Source organism: Talpa occidentalis, unplaced genomic scaffold (genome assembly GCF_014898055.3).
Source record: "Talpa occidentalis isolate TD23 unplaced genomic scaffold, MPIMG_talOcc4v2.1, whole genome shotgun sequence".
Classification (NCBI taxonomy): Eukaryota; Metazoa; Chordata; class Mammalia; order Eulipotyphla; family Talpidae; genus Talpa; species Talpa occidentalis.
The window spans coordinates 152,837,729-152,855,269 of record NW_026555331.1 but is presented as its reverse complement, the minus strand read 5'-3'; the positions used below and the strand labels follow the sequence as shown (position 1 = coordinate 152,855,269).

General features: G+C 67.0%; 1 protein-coding gene across 4 annotated transcripts in view; it reads left to right on the top strand.

Moving 5' to 3' along the window:
• KCNH2 (potassium voltage-gated channel subfamily H member 2) overlaps window positions 1-17,257 on the top strand; it is a 29,987-nt gene extending 12,730 nt beyond the window's left edge. Inside the window, exons 3-15 of one of the 4 annotated variants that reach the window (XM_037515249.2) lie at window positions 4,427-4,591; window positions 5,402-5,851; window positions 6,606-6,817; window positions 10,400-10,828; window positions 11,258-11,645; window positions 12,142-12,341; window positions 12,719-12,971; window positions 13,942-14,135; window positions 14,311-14,410; window positions 14,728-14,994; window positions 15,066-15,252; window positions 15,540-15,717; window positions 16,706-17,257. In XM_037515249.2, the coding sequence (XP_037371146.1) occupies window positions 4,427-4,591; window positions 5,402-5,851; window positions 6,606-6,817; window positions 10,400-10,828; window positions 11,258-11,645; window positions 12,142-12,341; window positions 12,719-12,971; window positions 13,942-14,135; window positions 14,311-14,410; window positions 14,728-14,994; window positions 15,066-15,252; window positions 15,540-15,717; window positions 16,706-16,855 (3,173 nt within the window). In that variant the 3' untranslated portion in view covers window positions 16,856-17,257. Of the gene's footprint in view, window positions 1-4,426; window positions 4,592-5,401; window positions 5,852-6,605; window positions 6,818-7,680; window positions 8,171-10,399; window positions 10,829-11,257; window positions 11,646-12,141; window positions 12,342-12,718; window positions 12,972-13,941; window positions 14,136-14,310; window positions 14,411-14,727; window positions 14,995-15,051; window positions 15,253-15,539; window positions 15,718-16,705 lie in introns of those variants that run through there. The other 3 variants (XM_054692748.1, XM_037515256.2, XM_037515262.1) reach the window with 3 other exon arrangements.
• The last annotated feature ends 284 nt before the right edge of the window (window positions 17,258-17,541 follow it).

Sequence of the window (17,541 nt, the reverse complement as noted above, 5' to 3'; positions counted from 1 at the left end):
CCCAAGGAGCTACGAGCAACATCTAGTTTACAGCGGAGCAGCCAGAGACTTGGGCCTGGGTCTGCACCCAAGGACACTCAAGGTCACCGCGGGCCTCCACTTCACACCCTCCCCCCCAACACACAGTGTCTGAGAGATCAGGCTGGGCCCAGCTCCTGCCTGGGACCCAGTCGAGGCCAGGGGTGCCCAGAGGTGGGGCGTTGGCCGTGGGGCTGTGGGCGGGATGATGCCCAGGTGGCCTGCTGGAGGTGGGCTGACCTCCTCTGACCTCCTCACCCAGAGGCGGTGTGAGGGATGCCCCATCGCTGGACACACAGACTGAGCCCCACAGTGGTCAGCTCTGGCACCCCCTCTTGCCCACCCAGCTCCACTGGGACCCCTGCTCCCCACTCCCTCCTCCTCCTCCCATCCTACCAGGCCCAAAGGGCCCCCCTGTGAAGACTTTCTCCACTGCTCCATCAGGGGAGGTTCCCCATTAAGAACTCTTCCTAGGCGAGTGCTGGGGTGTGCTTCCTCCCTCTCCCAAGAGTCGGGGCTCTGAGGCTAGGATGGGCTTTGTGGGGGGTGCCGGGTAAGCACGTGTCCAAAGACTGACCAGGGTGGTGGCCTGCCCTGGCAGTGGTGCGGACAGAGCCGTCTCCCTTCCGCACTGGGACACTGACTGTCCTCCCCTAAGAGCACCTGCCTGTCACATCCATCCCTCTGACCGCCTCACCCGGAGGACACCCTGTGTCCTGCTGATGCTGGCGCCCTCGCTGGAAGGCGTGCGTGGGGGGGCTTAGCCCAGGAGGTGGCCTAGGCTGGGCATGCGGCCTCGTCCTGTGCCAGGGGTCGCCAGCGTGGGCGAGGATGGGGTGGGGGTTGCAGAGGCTGTTTTCAGCGGCAGCCCTGTGCCCTGCTGCCTGGCCCTCTCCCGCTCCTGCCCTCTTCCCCTTCATCAGGACCCCCCCTGGCCCGGCTCCTGGCACATACATCCTGTCACTCACCCTCCAGCAGCCTGCGGGCCGCCTGGCAGAGGAGCCGACTTGCCCAAGGTCATTCTGATGCCAGGAGCAAAGGCCCCCTGACTCCGCCGCCGCGGCCCTCCCCTTTGTCGGGAACCTCACGGACTCCCCGCAGCCGCGAGGGGTCCCTGCCTGCCCCCCTCCATCCCGTCCCTCCTCCGACAGCTCCTGGCTCTCCGGGGCGGGCCGCGGCTGCCGCCGAGCGGCTCTCGGGGGAACTGCACCTCCAGCTCGGGCGTCGGCCCGTGGCCCGGGAGTGGGCGGGGGGCCGGCCTCCCTGGGGCGCCGCCCGGGGCAGGGAGAGGGGTGCCCTGGACCCGACCGGCGTGGGCAGAAGCCTGGGCCCGTATAGGGCGAGGCGCGGTTCTCCCCGCGGGGCTCCCCGGGGAGGGGGGAGCTGCTGCGAGGCTGTGCCCTCCGGCCGGCGCCCCCAGGCTGCCCCGTGCGCGCTGATGCCAGCGCCGGGGTCCTGCGTCCCGCCCCACCCGCCCGGCCGGAGGGATCTTCAGCTGCCCTCAGGAGCTCAGGCCCTGTCATTCCCCCTCGTGAGGCACAGGTTGCTGGCTGGGCCTGCTGAAGAGCCGGGAGGGTGATGCGGGGCTCAGGACGACCCCACCCAGCCTTCAGGGTGTCGCAGGCAGAGACTTCGCTGACTCAGGGGCCACCGTTTTCCTTCCAGTCCCCTTGAAAATAGCAGCCGGGGCCACCCCGCCAGCCGCCCCCCGCAGCCTCAGGCAGGGCTCCAGTTCACATTTTTGAAATAACCAGGCTTTGACAGGGTTATTTGAAAGGAAAAATTCCTTGCATGTCGACCAGGAGAGAGGGCCAGGGGGCCGCGCGCGTGTGTGTGCGTGTGTGCGTGTGTGTACGCGCACATGCTGAAGCAGCTGCAGGCCTGTGCCAGCAGCGAGAATTTCCGCAGTGCAGCAGGGTGTGTGGCACTTTGGGGTGCCAGGATCCCGGGTGGCAAAATGCATTTCTCTTACTGAGGAGCCTGAACTGCCGTGGGGATAGGGAGCTGAGACCTCAAGTTGAGACTTCCGAGGCCTCGGGACAGAACCCCTCAGCCATCCTAAAAGATGGGGCTCCTCTGGGTTGCAGACTCCACGAATCTGGGAGATGAGCTTCCAGGTGATCAGGGCCCGGATTGTGGGGGTCCTTGGGGGTGCGCTGGAGGTCACAGGGCTCAGGTGTCCTGGTGTGTAGCCTCTCTTTAGTAGCTGAGGTCTGTCCCTGTTCAGGCCGCCGCTGGCCACCACCATATTAGGGCATAAACGCTAGCCGGCTGTCTGGGTGCCAAACGGCCTCCAGCTGGGCCCGGCCCCCTGCAGCTCCCAGCCCCACAGCTGTGCCTCAGCTGGGCCAGGTCAGAGGCCGGAGGTCAGGGGACAGAAAGGGCTGCTGTGGGAGGCCCCGGGCAGGGCTCTCCAGCTCAGTTCCTGTGGGCCGATCCCCGGGGGCCTAGGTGTGTGTTGAGGTGGGTACAGAATTCCTACCAGCCCCTCTGGCCCAGCCCCCTCACCCCAGGCCCATCCTGCGCCCTTGGTTGCAGAGGATCTGCTTCCAGTGATTAATCCTACCGCTGTTAGAATCGCTGACCTGCTTCCCTCTCAGCCAGTCCCCACATCTGTCCCAGCCTGGCCGGCCTCTCCCAGGAGTCAGGCCCTCAGCACCGGGACTGCGCGGGCTGATCCAGAAGGCTGCCCCCACCCCAAGGCCTAGCTCCCACCCCAGTCCCGGGCTGCCAGCGCCCCTGGGTTAATGGCCTCTCCCTGGACTTACACCACCGCTCTCACCCTGCAGCTGCGCTGCCGCCAGGGTGGGCGGGAGGGAGGCACAGAGGGATGGGAGTCCAGCCCAAAGGGACAGTGGGTCATAGAAAGGAGAAGGGGGGGGGTAGGGATGACGGGGCCAAATGGCTTACCATACTCGCCCCTGTGCTCTCCATCCTTCCCTCCTCCACTTAGTCCCTGCAGGCCGGAGAGGGCAGGTGAGCTGGGGGCAAGAGGTGGGGCGAGAAGTCTTTGGAATGAAGGAAGATGGACGATCAGGAGCACGCCTAGTCTGGCCTCAGAGGGCCCAGGAGGAGGGACAGGGTGCTACTGTATCAGGGAGGACTTCCTGCAGGTGGAGGATCAGAGCTGGGTCTGAGAGGGAACTTGAGCGCATGCCAGGTCTCTCGGAGAAATCGACACTGAGGAGGTTTCAGGGCCGTGCCCTGGACAGGGACGGAGGTGGGCCTGGCCCATTTGGCCCAGTGGGCTGACCTCAGCCGGTACAGGGGCTCAGGTGGTCAGAGAGTGAGATTGGGAGGGGAAAACCAAGACAAAGACAAGGAGAGACGGAGGAAAGATCTAGAAGCAGTCCTTCCTGCCGCCTTGGTGAAGCACCAGGCTCCTTATTTCTAACCTGTCACAGACCGATACTTTTGTGAATACAACACCACGCGCTCGGGTGTGGTGGCCGCGCCCAATTGCAGCCAGGCTCCGGCTTCTGCAGGCCCCATGCTACACCGCCAGGCCAATGTAGAGAGAACAGAGATGGGGCACAGGCGACAGTGGTCCCTCTCACGGCGGGGGACAGGTTCCAAGACCCCCAGTGGAGGTCTGAAATGGCAGATACCCCCGAACCCTCCACGTACTATGTTCCTATCCACATAAGCCTGGCATACGGCTTCGTTTACAAATGAGGCACAATGAGAAATTAACAGTGACCGATAACAAAGTCCAGCAGTTGCAGCAGGGCCCGCAGTGAGGGCTGGGTGAGTGTGGCTCTCTCTCAAAATGTCTTCCTGCACATTTTCGGATGTTGCCGGCCCCCAATGACTGGATCATGAAGCTCAGGAAGGGGGCCCTGGGAGAAGGAGGGCGTGCCGGCTCCGCTCACCCAGCCAGAGTGCCCAGCACCTGCCAGGACACTTGGCAGGTGGCGATTACTTAATCTTTGCAGCTCATGAGAAGACTGTTATGCCCACGTTGTCGTTGAGGAACGCGTGGCCCTGGGAGGGGAGATGGTTGAGGAATGTGTGTAAATGACCACGCAGAAGGGGGATCTGTATCCCGAGGTCCCCTGCCGGCGTCGGTGGCTGATCTCCCTGAGGCACTGCCTGGCTCAGCTCGACAGGGAGGCAAGGGGACATGAGAGGAAAAGACGGCGGTGTGGGGGCCAGAGGGAGAGTGCATCGGGGCGGGAGGACCAGAGAAAGGGGCTGCCAGGGAGAGGGCCCCTTCAACTGCCCGCTGAGAGCTCGAGGGAGAAGCTGGCAGGGGCGGGTAGGAGGGCGGGGGCAGGAGATAGGGACAGGCGGGCAGTGTGCAGGCTGTGGGGGAGCAGGAGTGGATGGGTCCCTGCAGGTTTGGGGGGTCGTCCTGCTCGCCTCTCTGCTCTGCCCACTGGTGCCAGCGGCGTCTCTCTCCCTCCAGGGAGCTGCTTCCTGTGCCTGGTGGACGTGGTGCCGGTGAAGAATGAGGATGGTGCCGTCATCATGTTCATCCTCAACTTCGAGGTGGTGATGGAGACCGACCTGGGGGGGTCCCCGGCCCGTGACACCAATCACCGCGGCCCCCCCTCCAGCTGGCTGGCCCCAGGTAAGCATGGCAGCCGGCTTGGGACCACGTGGTCTCCCTTCCCTGAGGTCTTTGGTCTCCGCAAGGGGCTGCTGCTTTGCAGGAAGGACTGTGCGGGGTGGGGGGCTTCAGAGGTGGGGTGAGAACATTGAGGATGTGGCCTGAAGGGCTCCGGATGGAGACGCAGGTGGAGGGACTGACTCACAGGTCCTGGCACCTAGGGGGGTTCTCCCCACAGTGCCCTCCAGGGGTGGGGGCTTCACCTGCTGGTCCGGGAGCTGCTCCCTCGGAAGGCTGTGTCCCCCATGAGCTCCTTCCTGGCCCCCTCACTGGGTGGGTCAGCCCCCTGCGGCCCGAGGCGTGGGGGCCTCACTCAGCCTCCCCTGACACGAAGGTTCAGTGTTCCCCCACGGACCCTTTTTTGGGGTTTAATTTGAATTTACTTTCAGAGCCATGGTCCTGCAAGCCCTAAGGTGACCCAGCCAGTAGCCCTGGGCCCTCCCCGCTGCAGCGGCGGCCATGGAGGCACAGCGCAGGAGGGTGCTTCACTCTGTGGCTTTACTGTGTGACCCCGGCACATGCCTCACTTATGTCCCCTTTCCGCATGTGGGGCCAGGATACCCCCAGTGCAGGGGTCAGAGCCAGGGCTGGTGACTGTCCAGCCCGCCCGCCCAGATGCGCCGGGGAATGGTGGTTTATCACAGAGCCCGAGGCACGATTATATTCCCGAATCGTTCGTGAGACTCGAGTCTGGGCGCGGGGACTGGGGTGCCAGCTGTCGGGGCTCCGGCCCCCCCCACTACAGCCGCACGCCTCCCCTCGCCCCCGCAGGCCGCGCCAAGACCTTCCGCCTGAAGCTGCCCGCGCTGCTGGCGCTGACCGCCCGGGAGTCGTCGGCGCGGCCGGGCGGCGCGGGCGGCGCGGGCGGCGCGGGCGGCGCGGGGGCCGTGGTGGTGGACGTGGACCTGACGCCCGCGGCGCACAGCAGCGAGTCGCTGGCCCTGGACGAGGTGACCGCCCTGGACAACCACGTGGCGGGGCGCGGGCCGGCGGAGGAGCGGCGCGCGCTGGTGGGGCCCGGCTCGCCCCCCGCCGGCGCGCCCCCGCACCCGTCGCCCCGGGCGCACAGCCTCAACCCCGACGCCTCCGGCTCCAGCTGCAGCCTGGCCCGCACGCGCTCCCGGGAGAGCTGCGCCAGCGTGCGCCGGGCCTCCTCGGCCGACGACATCGAGGCCATGCGCGCCGGGGCCCTGCCGCCACCTCCGCGCCACGCCAGCACCGGTGAGGGCCGGCGCCCCCGCAGGAGCCCCGCGCCCCCCAGCGCCAGGCCGGCCGTCCAGGACCCCCGGCTCTTCTCCCTCCACCCTGTCCGGTGTGCCTGGGAGATGGAAATCCCATTAAGCACTTATTTAATCCCATTAAGTGGCCATTAAATGTTCATTCATCCCGTTTCGTTCTTCCACGCGCAGCGCCTGGGCGGGCCCACGGGGCTGGCCCCCAGCGCAGGGACCAGGGAGGGCAGGCGGGTGCGAAGGGCAGGAGCGGCATCTGAGTTCCATGGCCTCCTGGCCCCCTGGCCGGCTCCCAGAGCCCAGGGACAGGCCCCCCTCCTCTGTCACCTGTCACGGCCTTGGGGCGCATGGCGCTTCTCGCGGGAGTGGGAGGGTCTGGCCTGCTTGTCTTCGGGGTCTGCCCCTGTCTCTGAAGCGGCCTCCCTGGTGCACTGCGCCCCTCACCTGGCATGGGCGGCGTCCGGTCTCCCCCTCATCTGTGTCATTGACTGACTGTCCTTTGCCCCTCCCTGCCAACCTGACCCCGCTTTTCCTTCCACTTCAGGGGCCCTGCACCCCTTTCCTGCTGCCCTGACCCCGCTTCCCCTCCATCCAGGGGTCCTGCACTTCCTGCCTGCCGCCCCCACCCCGCTTTCCCCTCCACCCAGGAGCCTCACACTCCCTGCCTGCCGCCCTGACCACCCCCCCCCCGCCACCCCGACCCCCCACCTGCCGCCCTGACCCCACTCTTCCCTCCACTCCAGGGGCCATGCACCCCCTGCGCAGCGGCCTGCTTAACTCCACGTCGGATTCGGATCTCGTGCGCTATCGCACCATTAGCAAGATTCCCCAAATCACCCTCAACTTTGTGGACCTCAAGGGTGACCCCTTCCTGGCTTCGCCCACCAGCGACCGGGAGATCATAGCACCCAAGATAAAGGAGAGGACCCACAATGTCACTGAGAAGGTCACCCAGGTAGGGCCCGGCTCCCCGGCTCCCCTCACCTCCCCTCACCTTGGAGTAGATTGGAGGTGGGGTGGGTGTGGACTGTGGCCAAAGTGGGGGTGGAGGGGTCCAGTCAGTGAGGGTCTCTTTGGCTGGGGTAGACAAGATTGGGGGGACTGTTCCAGAGTTGGGGTGAGAGAGCAGTGTGAGAGGTCCTGGAGGAAGGGGGTGGGTGCACAGACAGGGTGAGATCAAGTCCTGGAATGGGGCCGGAGAAGACCACCCGCCTTCGGGGTGCTGCCCAGCACTGCACGCTGGCAGGGCCAGCCTGGCCTCCCACGGCAGCCCCACTGCCCATCCCGCGGCTCCTCTCCGCCCTGCATGTGGGGGTGGGGAGGGTGGGGGCTCCGCGGAGAGTGAGAACCCAGAAAGTGGGGGAGCCACACCTCAATCCCGGGCCCCTCCTGGCCCTCCTGGAGTAGCGCCCCTTGGCTTCCTGAGGGAGCTGCCCTGGGCAGGCCTCCGCTCCCCCTGCTCCTGCTGCCTCGGGCTCGCTGAGTCCCTGCCAGGTCTCCAGCCCCTTGGCCTTGACTCCAGAACATTCCCACTCTCCCCTGGCCCCATATCTGGCTGCCTGCCCCTCCCCCTCCAGCCCTCGGGCCTGCCCCCACCTGGAGCCCCGCGCCGCCCGCCCAGTGCCCGTCTGTGCGTGTGCATGGCGGGCTCTCCATCTCGGTGTCTGCCTGACTCCGGCTGCCTGGGCACCGGACCGGCGGGGCGGGGGTGTCGTGTCGGGGAGATCATTAATCTGCGGTGACAGGCCGGGCCGGCGGGGGAGGGGCGCGGAGCGCGGGAGCGGCTGCCGGAGCCCTGGGCGCGCGGGGGAGGGGGCCCTGGCCGGGCACCGCGGGCGGGCGGGGTGGGGGTGGGGGTGGGGACCTGGGAGGAGGAGGGGCCGGCTGGAGGAGCCGAGTTCCGACCGCTGCGCTGCCGGGCTGGCGGCGGGCAGAGCGCGGCACCCTGGCAGCTGGGCCCGCACCAGGGGGCCATGGGCAACCCGAGTCCAGTGGGCTGTTGTCCACGCTCACGGCCAGGGTGACCCCTGCCCGGGGCCCAGCCCCAGCCACCCTGGCTGCATGCCAGAGGCTGCCCGGGGAGCCAGGCCGCCAGCCTCTGGGGCGCAGCCGGGGCTGGGACTGCTGCTGGGGCGTGGGTGAGGCGCTGGTGGGGCCCTCGGGCCCCAGGACAGGCAGGCTGGGGGGCACCAAGGCCTCCATGGCCACCCCGGCAGGGAAGGCGAGCGGGACAGGGGCTCTGCAGCCCAGGGGCCAGAAAGGCCGGGTGAGGCGGGCCGTGCGCATCTCCAGCCTGGTGGCCCAGGAGGTAGGTGACCCCAGCCCCTCCCCCTGGCCTGGGACACCGCGACCTGCAGCTGCCAGCCGGATGCTGCCCAGAGGGCTCTGGCTCCAGGCCGAGGAGCTCCGAGCAGTTGGATGGTTTGGGGAGCCAGGAGGTTTGTAGCCGGGTGGCCCACTCTGGGCGCCAGCGTGCTCTGCTCTGGACCCGCTGGGCCTGGGTGGGCTTCTCCTGTGAGAAGCTTCTTCCTCCCTGTATCCCCCAGTAGCCAGGGGTGTCTAGAGGGCTGGCCGGCAGCAGCAGGCCTGGCATGGAGATGCCGGGGCCCTGCCACCCATGTGCTGGGCGGACTGTCAGGGAGCTTGGGCCGCTTCAGGGGTCCAGGCTTGGAGGCTACAGCCTGGGGAAGGTGGGGGTCAGAAGCCCCTGGGTGGGTGGTGAGGACAGGCTGAGTGCACCTCCTCCGGGTGCTGGTGGCCCGGGCCAGGGCCCAGCAGCCGACGATCCTATAAGGACCTCCTGGGAGCCACCTCTGTGCTCACCGGGGGCTAGTGTCAGAGCCTGGAGTTGGCTCAGGGAGGGGGAGCTAGAGGCCGCTCAGGGGGTGTCTGAGAATCTCACGCCTTCACCCCCACCCAGCACTTGAGTGCTCTACCTGGCTCATGCGCCTCCGGCCCGGAGCAGGTGTGGGGAATTCAGGTGAGACTCTGGGCGGGGCAGCTGTGGCAGAGCCGGCCTGGCCCACCGTCCATCCCAGGCATGCTTGTGTGCTGGCGTGGTGCTGTCCTGTCCTGGGCAGACTTGGGGCGGGGTCACTGCTGCACACCATAGGCCCCAGGGGCCTCTCAGGCATGGGGGTGGGGCAGCCCATCTAAGGCAGTGACTCCTTCTGTTACCTTGTCTTGGGGAGCCCAGCCAGTCCCAGTTTTGAGCCCCCACTTGCCCCTGCAGGCATCAGCGTATGGAGCAGGCAGCCTGGGCTGACGGCAGGACTGAGGGGCCCACTCTTTGCCCTGCCCCAGGGGCTCCCCTCACCCACCATGTGCCTCTGGAGGCCCCACGTTGTCCCCAGCGTGGTGAAACCTCTGAGTGTATTTTAACTTCCAGTGATTTCCTCTGAGGCGTTGTTCCCCAAACAGCCCAAGGGATCCCCAGCTTGAGTATGCATGGGAGTTTTGGGGGGTTTACCCACCACACCCTCCCCAACCCTGGGCCTGAGGGTGGGGGCTGGGTCCGACATGCTGCTGAGGGCTGGGGGTGACCCTCGCTCTCATCGGGGTAGCCCAGGGGAGAGCTCGCACCTAGGCCCTGGGCTTAAGTCGAATGCCTGTGAGGGAAGCTTTGGGGGCAGGGGAAGGCCACGGGGGGACAGACAAAAGCTTCCGGGATGGTGGGAAAGCTGGCTTGGGGAGAGGATGTGGCTGCTGCCCCCTGGTCTGGGTGACAGGCTGCCTGCCAGGAGGGCCCGGTGCCAATTAGCCTGTGCAGGGCTTGGTGTGACCTGCCGCACTCTGGCCTGGGTGTGTGGCCTCTGTCCATCTGGCCATGTCTCTGCTGGGTGAGGCTCTCTGGCCCTTTGGGGTTGGGGAGAGAGAGAGTGTGTGTGTGTAGAACTGAAGACCATCCTGGGCCCCAGGAGCAGGCTTGGGGGCGTCTTAGTATCCTTCCCTGGGAGGCTGAGTATGGGGTGGCTGGTGGCATGAAGGACCGTTAGCCCCGCAGCCCCCGGCCACCAGCAGTGGGACTGGCAGACGCTGCGCCATCCGCACTGTCTGAAGCGTCAGACTCCCAGGCCATGCTCAGGCCAGAGCCTTTTCTGAGACCATGGCGTATGTGTGTGGTGTATGTCTGGTCCACGTGTGTCTGCACCACGCGCAACAGCCCTGCACACGCAGCACACTCGTGTATTATGGATGCGACATGTCCCCTGCATGTATGACACATGCATGGTGTGTCTGGCGTGGGGGCAAGCTGCCACAGTGGGCCTGTGTTGCTGCTGGGAGCAGTGCCCCTCGGCAGTACTCAGGTCCCTGCCCGAAGGTCCCCCTGCAGGATGGGGCGCCTCGGGGCCCCGGGGCAGGGTGGCCCTGGGCCGAGGGTGTGGGCACTCGGATGGAGACTTGCTGGCCTCCCTCCTCCCCCTGCTGGATCTCCTCTCTGGAGGCCCAGCGGACGTGTCAGCCGCTCCTCTCCTGAGGTCCCCCCTGCTTGCCCAGCCCTGCCCAGCCTCCAGGTGGACCCTGTGCCCCCTTCCAGGTGCTGTCCCTGGGCGCTGACGTGCTGCCGGAGTACAAGCTGCAGGCGCCGCGCATCCACCGCTGGACCATTCTGCACTACAGCCCCTTCAAGGCCGTGTGGGACTGGCTCATCCTGCTGCTGGTCATCTACACGGCCGTCTTCACCCCCTACTCAGCCGCCTTCCTGCTGAAGGAGACGGAGGACGGGTCCCTTACCCCCAACTGCGGCTACACCTGCCAGCCTCTGGCCGTGGTGGACCTCATCGTGGACATCATGTTCATCGTGGACATCCTCATCAACTTCCGCACCACCTACGTCAACGCCAACGAGGAGGTGGTCAGCCACCCTGGCCGCATTGCCGTCCACTATTTCAAGGGCTGGTTCCTCATCGACATGGTGGCCGCCATCCCCTTTGACCTGCTCATCTTTGGCTCCGGCTCAGAGGAGGTGGGGAGCAGGGCGTGGGCGGGGTGGGGGAGGGCCGGGAGGGAGTGGGGAGCAGGGCTGGGGGGCTGGACCTGCGGGGCTCTGCTCTCCGCAGAAGCTGCCCGGGCTGTCAGGGTCCAGAGGGGCATCTTTTTCTAATCTGCCATGCCAAGAGGCTGCTGCCAGCTAATTCCCACATAAGTGCCCTGGAAGCCAGAGGGAGCTCCGGCCAGGCACTTCGGGGCGGGTGTACCACCTTCCACAGCCACCACGGGTCGGTGAATCCTGTCCCAAAGTGGCCACACAGAGGGACTCCGGGCCGGCGCGTGGGAGGGCCCGGATCCCCGCAGGAGCCCCCACAGGGGAGGAAGGCCTTGCGCAAGCCCTGCCCGCCCTCCCGGGCTGCGGTGCCCGCTCTGCCCCCCTGACACCGCCCTCCGACGCCCCCAGCTGATCGGGCTGCTGAAGACGGCGCGGCTGCTGCGGCTGGTGCGCGTGGCGCGGAAGCTGGACCGCTACTCGGAGTACGGCGCGGCCGTGCTGTTCCTGCTCATGTGCACCTTCGCGCTGATCGCGCACTGGCTGGCCTGCATCTGGTACGCCATCGGCAACATGGAGCAGCCGCACATGGACTCGCGCATCGGCTGGCTGCACAACCTGGGCGACCAGATCGGCAAGCCCTACAACAGCAGCGGCCTGGGCGGCCCCTCCATCAAGGACAAGTACGTCACGGCGCTCTACTTCACCTTCAGCAGCCTCACCAGCGTGGGCTTCGGGAACGTGTCCCCCAACACCAACTCGGAGAAGATCTTCTCCATCTGCGTCATGCTCATCGGCTGTGAGTGACCCCCGGGGAGTGCGGCCCAGAGTGGGGCGGAGGAGGGCCGGCGCGGCCAGGAGCGGGGGGTCAGGGCGCGGCCAGGAGCGGGGGCTCAGGGCGCGGCCAGGAGCCGGGGGTCAGGGCGCGGCCAAGAGCCAGGGGTCAGGGTGCAGCCAGGAGCGGGGGTCAGGTCGCAGCCAGGAGCTGGGGGTCAGGGCGCGGCCAGGAGCCGGGGGTCAGGGCGCGGCCAGGAGCGGGGGGTCAGGGTGCAGCCAAGAGCCAGGGGTCAGGGTGTAGCCAGGAGCTGGGGGTCAGGTCGCAGCCAGGAGCCAGGGTCAGGGCGCAGCCAGGAGCGGGGGGTCAGGGCGCGTCCAGGAGTGGGGGGTCAGGGCGCGCGTCTATGCAGATGCGCCCCGCGCGCCTCTCCATGGAGCGGGGCCCGCTAGCGCCCCTGACCCAGAGCGGGCTGGGAGCGCCCCTCGGACGCTGACGGGCCGCCTCGCCCCCGCCCCAGCGCTCATGTACGCCAGCATCTTCGGCAACGTGTCGGCCATCATCCAGCGCCTGTACTCGGGCACCGCGCGCTACCACACGCAGATGCTGCGGGTGCGCGAGTTCATCCGCTTCCACCAGATCCCCAACCCGCTGCGCCAGCGCCTGGAGGAGTACTTCCAGCACGCCTGGTCCTACACCAACGGCATCGACATGAACGCGGTGAGCGGCTCGGGGCCAGCGCGGGAGCGGGGAGCCTGAGAGCCGCCAAGAGCCAGAGTCTGCGGGGGTGGTCAGCGTTAGTGCTTAGGGCCTGTTACCGCCCTCTTGCCCCCGGGCTCTTGCACCCCGAGAGGCCTGGTTTGGGGAAAGCGCTCTTGGATAGGTGAGGGGAGCACGTAATCCTCACAGCCCCCAACAGAGACGGGTCTCTAGACCTTACAGATAAGAAAATCCAGGTCCAGAGCCCCCAGGGGGGAACAGCTGGGCTGGCTGGGCTGAAATGGGCACTGGGTCCTTCCCTGACTGACCTCCGGATGCTCCTCCCAGAACCTTCTGGGCGGTTCCGGAGAAGGTGTGCTGAGCGCCCTCCCCCGCAGGTGCTGAAGGGCTTCCCCGAGTGTCTGCAGGCCGACATCTGCCTGCACCTGAACCGCTCGCTGCTGCAGCACTGCAAGCCCTTCCGAGGGGCCACCAAGGGCTGCCTGCGGGCGCTGGCCATGAAGTTCAAGACCACACACGCGCCGCCCGGGGACACGCTGGTGCACGCCGGAGACCTCCTCACCGCCCTCTACTTCATCTCCCGGGGCTCCATCGAGATCCTGCGGGGCGACGTGGTCGTGGCCATCCTGGGTACGGGGGGGATGGGCCCTGGGCCAGAGGCGCCCACCGGGACCTGGAGAGGGCCCAGCCCTGAGGCTGCTGTCGGGGGCTGCCCTCCCGGGATGGCCTGCAGGGACCCTGGCAATTTTAACTCACCCAAGCTCTGGCCCTGCAAGGAGAGAGTGGAGGGGAGCCTAAAACAGGGTGCTGGGCTCTGGGGGTTCCTGGATTCTACCTCCCTTTGGGATCTCCTCAGGGGCGGTGACACCCTGCCTTCCCTAAAGCATGACCCAATCCAGATGCAGCAGGGTGGGTCGTGGTGGAGGCTCTGGGTCTGACTTTACTACGGAAATGTCCTCAAACCTTACAGCCAAGCCTGGCCCCCGCGGTCTCCAAGCAAAGAGACACCCCCTGTCTCCCTTCCACCCCCTCCTTTCTACCCGACCTGCACACGCGGACAGGTGTGCCCTCTGCTTCCACTTGCTTCCTTGGCTCTGTACACCATAGGGCAGATGTATTGGGGGGTCCCTTTAGATTTTTATTATTCATTCCACAAACACCTCCACATCTTGTATGTCACATGTGATACTTTCTGGGGGTTTCTGTCCTCTGCTGTGCAAAGCACCACCGTCCTGGCTTCTCTCAGTAAACACGGTGTTGGTCTGAGTGCACTGCTGTGTTGTGATGACCGGACTAAGGAACGCTGGACATGAGGGTGTAGTGATCGGGGGTTTTTAGAACATGGGGCTTGGGAGGTAGAAGCAGAGCTGGAGCCCAAAGAGCCAGGGCCATGGGCAGGGGGTGCTCCAGTCTGGCTCTGCTGGCCCTTGAGGCCTGGCACAATCTGTTGTGGGGACGGGAGCCAAGGGTCATGGGGCCGGCTGGTGCTCTGGGGGCGGGGGGCCAGCTGGTGGGTGCTCTGACCGCCTGGAGGGCCAGCTAGGGTACCACGCTGCCTCTGTGGGCCCAGGGCTGAGCTCCCCACTTTCGGTGGCCCCAGGGAAGAACGACATCTTCGGGGAGCCTCTGAACCTGTATGCGCGGCCCGGCAAGTCCAACGGGGACGTGCGGGCCCTCACTTACTGCGACCTGCACAAGATCCACCGGGACGACCTGCTGGAGGTGCTGGACATGTACCCCGAGTTCTCGGATCACTTCTGGTCCAGCCTGGAGATCACCTTCAACCTGCGAGACGTGAGTGGGCCACCCGCGGCCGGCCTGGCTGGCAGCCCCCTCACGGTGTGACCCCCTCCCCTGGCCCTCCCGGGGCTTCCCTGCGCCCCCTCCTCAGATTCTGAGCAGGGCAGGGTCTGGCCTGGCAGGGCAGGAAGGTGGGCGCGAGGGGCCCTGACACGGCTCTTGGTTCCAGACCAACATGATCCCCGGCTCTCCCGGCAGCGCGGAGCTCGAGGGCGGCTTCAACCGGCAACGCAAGCGCAAGCTGTCCTTCCGCCGGCGCACGGACAAGGGTGAGGCGGGCGGGGACGGGGGCTGCGGGAGGGGCAGGGGCCAGCCTGGCTCCTCTGGTCTTCGTGGGGCTGCTCTCTGGGTGGGCACGGCCTTGAGCTGACTAGGGGAGAGGAGGCAGGAGCACGAGGGGAGGGGCGTGGCCCAGGCAGGCCCGGGGCTCCCGGAGACTCTGGCCCCGCAGCGGCCGGCGCTTGTGAGTGGGGCTGGAGAGCAGAAGAGAGCGGGCGGGGACACACAAGGCGTCCTGTCCCGGCCTAGGCTCTGCTCCTGCCCGTGCCTCCTCCCTCTGAGCCCATCGCCTTTCTGTTGCCCACAGACCCGGAACAGCCCGGGGAGGTGTCGGCCTTGGGGCTGGGCCGGGCCGGGGCTGGGCCCAGTAGCCGGGGCCGGCCAGGGGGCCCGTGGGGAGAGAGCCCGTCCAGCGGCCCCTCCAGCCCGGAGAGCAGCGAGGACGAGGGCCCGGGCCGCAGCTCCAGCCCCCTCCGCCTGGTGCCCTTCTCCAGCCCCAGGCCCTCGGTGGAGCCGCCCGGGCCCCCCACGGAGGACTGTGAGAAGAGCAGCGACACCTGCAACCCGCTGTCAGGTAGGGCGAGGGCCGCCCGGCGGGTGGGATGTGGCCTCTGTCCCCGCCTCAACCCAGCTCTCCGGCTCCAGGCGCCTTCTCGGGAGTGTCCAACATCTTCAGCTTCTGGGGGGACAGTCGGGGCCGCCAGTACCAGGAGCTGCCTCGCTGCCCCGCCCCCACCCCCAGCCTCCTCAATATCCCTCTTGCCAGTCCCGGCCGGCGGCCCCGGGGTGACGTGGAGAGCAGGCTGGATGCCCTGCAGAGGCAGCTCAACAGGTCAGGGGGCCCTGCCATCGGCGTAGCCCTGCTGTGTGTGGAGGGTGGAGGAGCTGGGCGTTGGCCCCTGGCGCGGGCAGGCGAAGGGGCAGGGGCTGTTCTGTGAAGGTCTGGCTGCCTGTGCGGAGCGGGCCCCTCCCCTTCCACCTGGGGCCTGGGCCTGGGGCGCATCGGAGCGTGGGCTGGGGGCTGACCCGCTGGCCCATCCCTAGGGTGCTCCCGAAGTGCCAGGTACTGGTGTCTCCACTTCCCTGAGACCCAGGGCACCCTCCTTCTCGCTGACGCAGGCTGGAGACCCGGCTGAGCGCGGACATGGCCACCGTCATGCAGCTGCTGCAGAGGCAGATGGCGCTGGTCCCGCCCGCCTACAGTGCCGTGACCACCCCGGGGCCCGGGCCTGCCTCCACCTCCCCGCTGCTGCCTGTCAGCCCCCTCCCCACCCTCACCCTGGACTCGCTTTCTCAGGCAAGTGCCAAAGCCCACCCGCCCAGGGCACCTGGCTTTGCTGCCCTTTCTGCCTCGCCCCCGGGTCCAGCCTTCTCCCACCCCTGCTGCCCTCCTCCCTGCTGCCCTCCTCGGGGGCAGGGGAACCCCTCCGCTGAAGCCCCCAGCTGGCGGGGGACGAGAGCCAGCAGGCTGGCAGCTTCACCTGCTCACGAGGCCTGTGTGACCGACGGAGCCCTCGACCTGGGGGTGGGTGCCATGCACTGCTGTGCCCTTGGGGCAGGGCCTTAGGTCACTGCTGGGACTGGCACCCCCCACCTGATTCTCCTGCCAGCCACTGTGCTGGCCTATCTCGGGGTCTCTGCTGAGTCCCCACGATTGCACTTCCGGGCCTGCCTCTCCCTTCCTGCCAGATATGGGGCTGCTGCCTTTTGTCCTCTCCCAAGTGGACACGTAGTTTCCTGGACTCCTGACAGGACAACTGTATCTGGGCCCCCAGAGGGGACGCCGCTGGCTCCCCGAGGCATCCTGGGATCTGCTCCCCCTCTCTGGCATCTGCTCCCCCCTCCCATATGTTGCCTGCTCCTGTTTGCAGACACCAGGGCCCACGTCAGCAAATGTGCCAGTCTCCCTTCTCAGCCTCCCCCGCAGGGATCTCACTGCAGACTTGGCAGCACCCACAAACCCCTCCCGCCTGCCCTGGCTCTCCCGGCCTCCGGAGGCCCGCGCCGCCGCCTCTGCTGCTCGTCCCTGAGCCTCCCTAGGCTGGCGGAAAGGACGTGTTTCTCTCTCCTTTGCGGTTTCTGTCCCGACTCAGGTCCCCTCATTCTGGAGGGTTTGGATCCATCTACGTTCCCTGGGGACGGACGTGGCTGAGTCTTGGCCTCGAGGACCCCCACCCCCCGTGCCACGTCCTGCTCTGTCCGCCTCGGCTCTCCTGTCTTCTGGGTGCTGACCCTCCCCCCTCCCCCGAGGGCTCCTGGCCTGCTCACCCCTGTGTTCTTTGCAGGTTTCCCAGCTCATGGCGTGTGAGGAGCTCCCCCCGGGGGCCCCGGAGCTCCCCCAAGACGGCCCCACTCGACGCCTCTCCCTGCCGGGCCAGCTGGGGGCCCTCACCTCCCAGCCCCTGCACAGACACGGCTCAGACCCGGGGAGTTAGTGGGGCTGCCCAGCGTGGACACGTGGCTCACCCAGAGTTCAGCACACCGCCTGGGCCCCTCCCCCTGAGGCCCTGCCCAGGAGGCCCTGGCCGCAGACGGGAGAGGAGCCGTGAGGCACAGCTCCTCCCTCAGCCCTTGGGACCATCTCCTCCGCAGTCCCCTGGGCCCCCGTGGGAGGGGCAGGGGCAGGGCCGGGCAGTGGATGGGGGTCTGTGGTCCCCCCACTGCCCTGGGGGCATTAGCTGGTCTAACTGCCCGAGGCATCCGGCCCTGGGCCTTAGGCACCTCAAGGACTTTTCTGCTATTTACTGCTCTTATTGTTAAGGATAATAATTAAGGATCATATGAATAATTAATGAAGATGCTGATGACTATGAATAATAAATAATTATCCTGAGGAGCCTGCTCTGGTACCGGGAGGGTGCAGACGTCACTCGTGGGCCGGTGCTCACATGCAGCAGGAATCTGGGGGCTTCTGGGTGCGCAGAGGCTGCCCTGTCGTCTGGGTGGGGTGCCCTGGGCTGCCTCCTCAGGGCCTGCTTCCCCTTCCTCTGGACTCAGGAGAACTGCCTGGACGGTCTGATGATAGGGGTGCCCCAGGGGGCAGGGGCCTTGGGCCAGCCCCCTGTTGTGCGCTGGGTGCAAGCTGCCCGGAGCCCGCCCATGCTGCCAACGCTGGCTGACT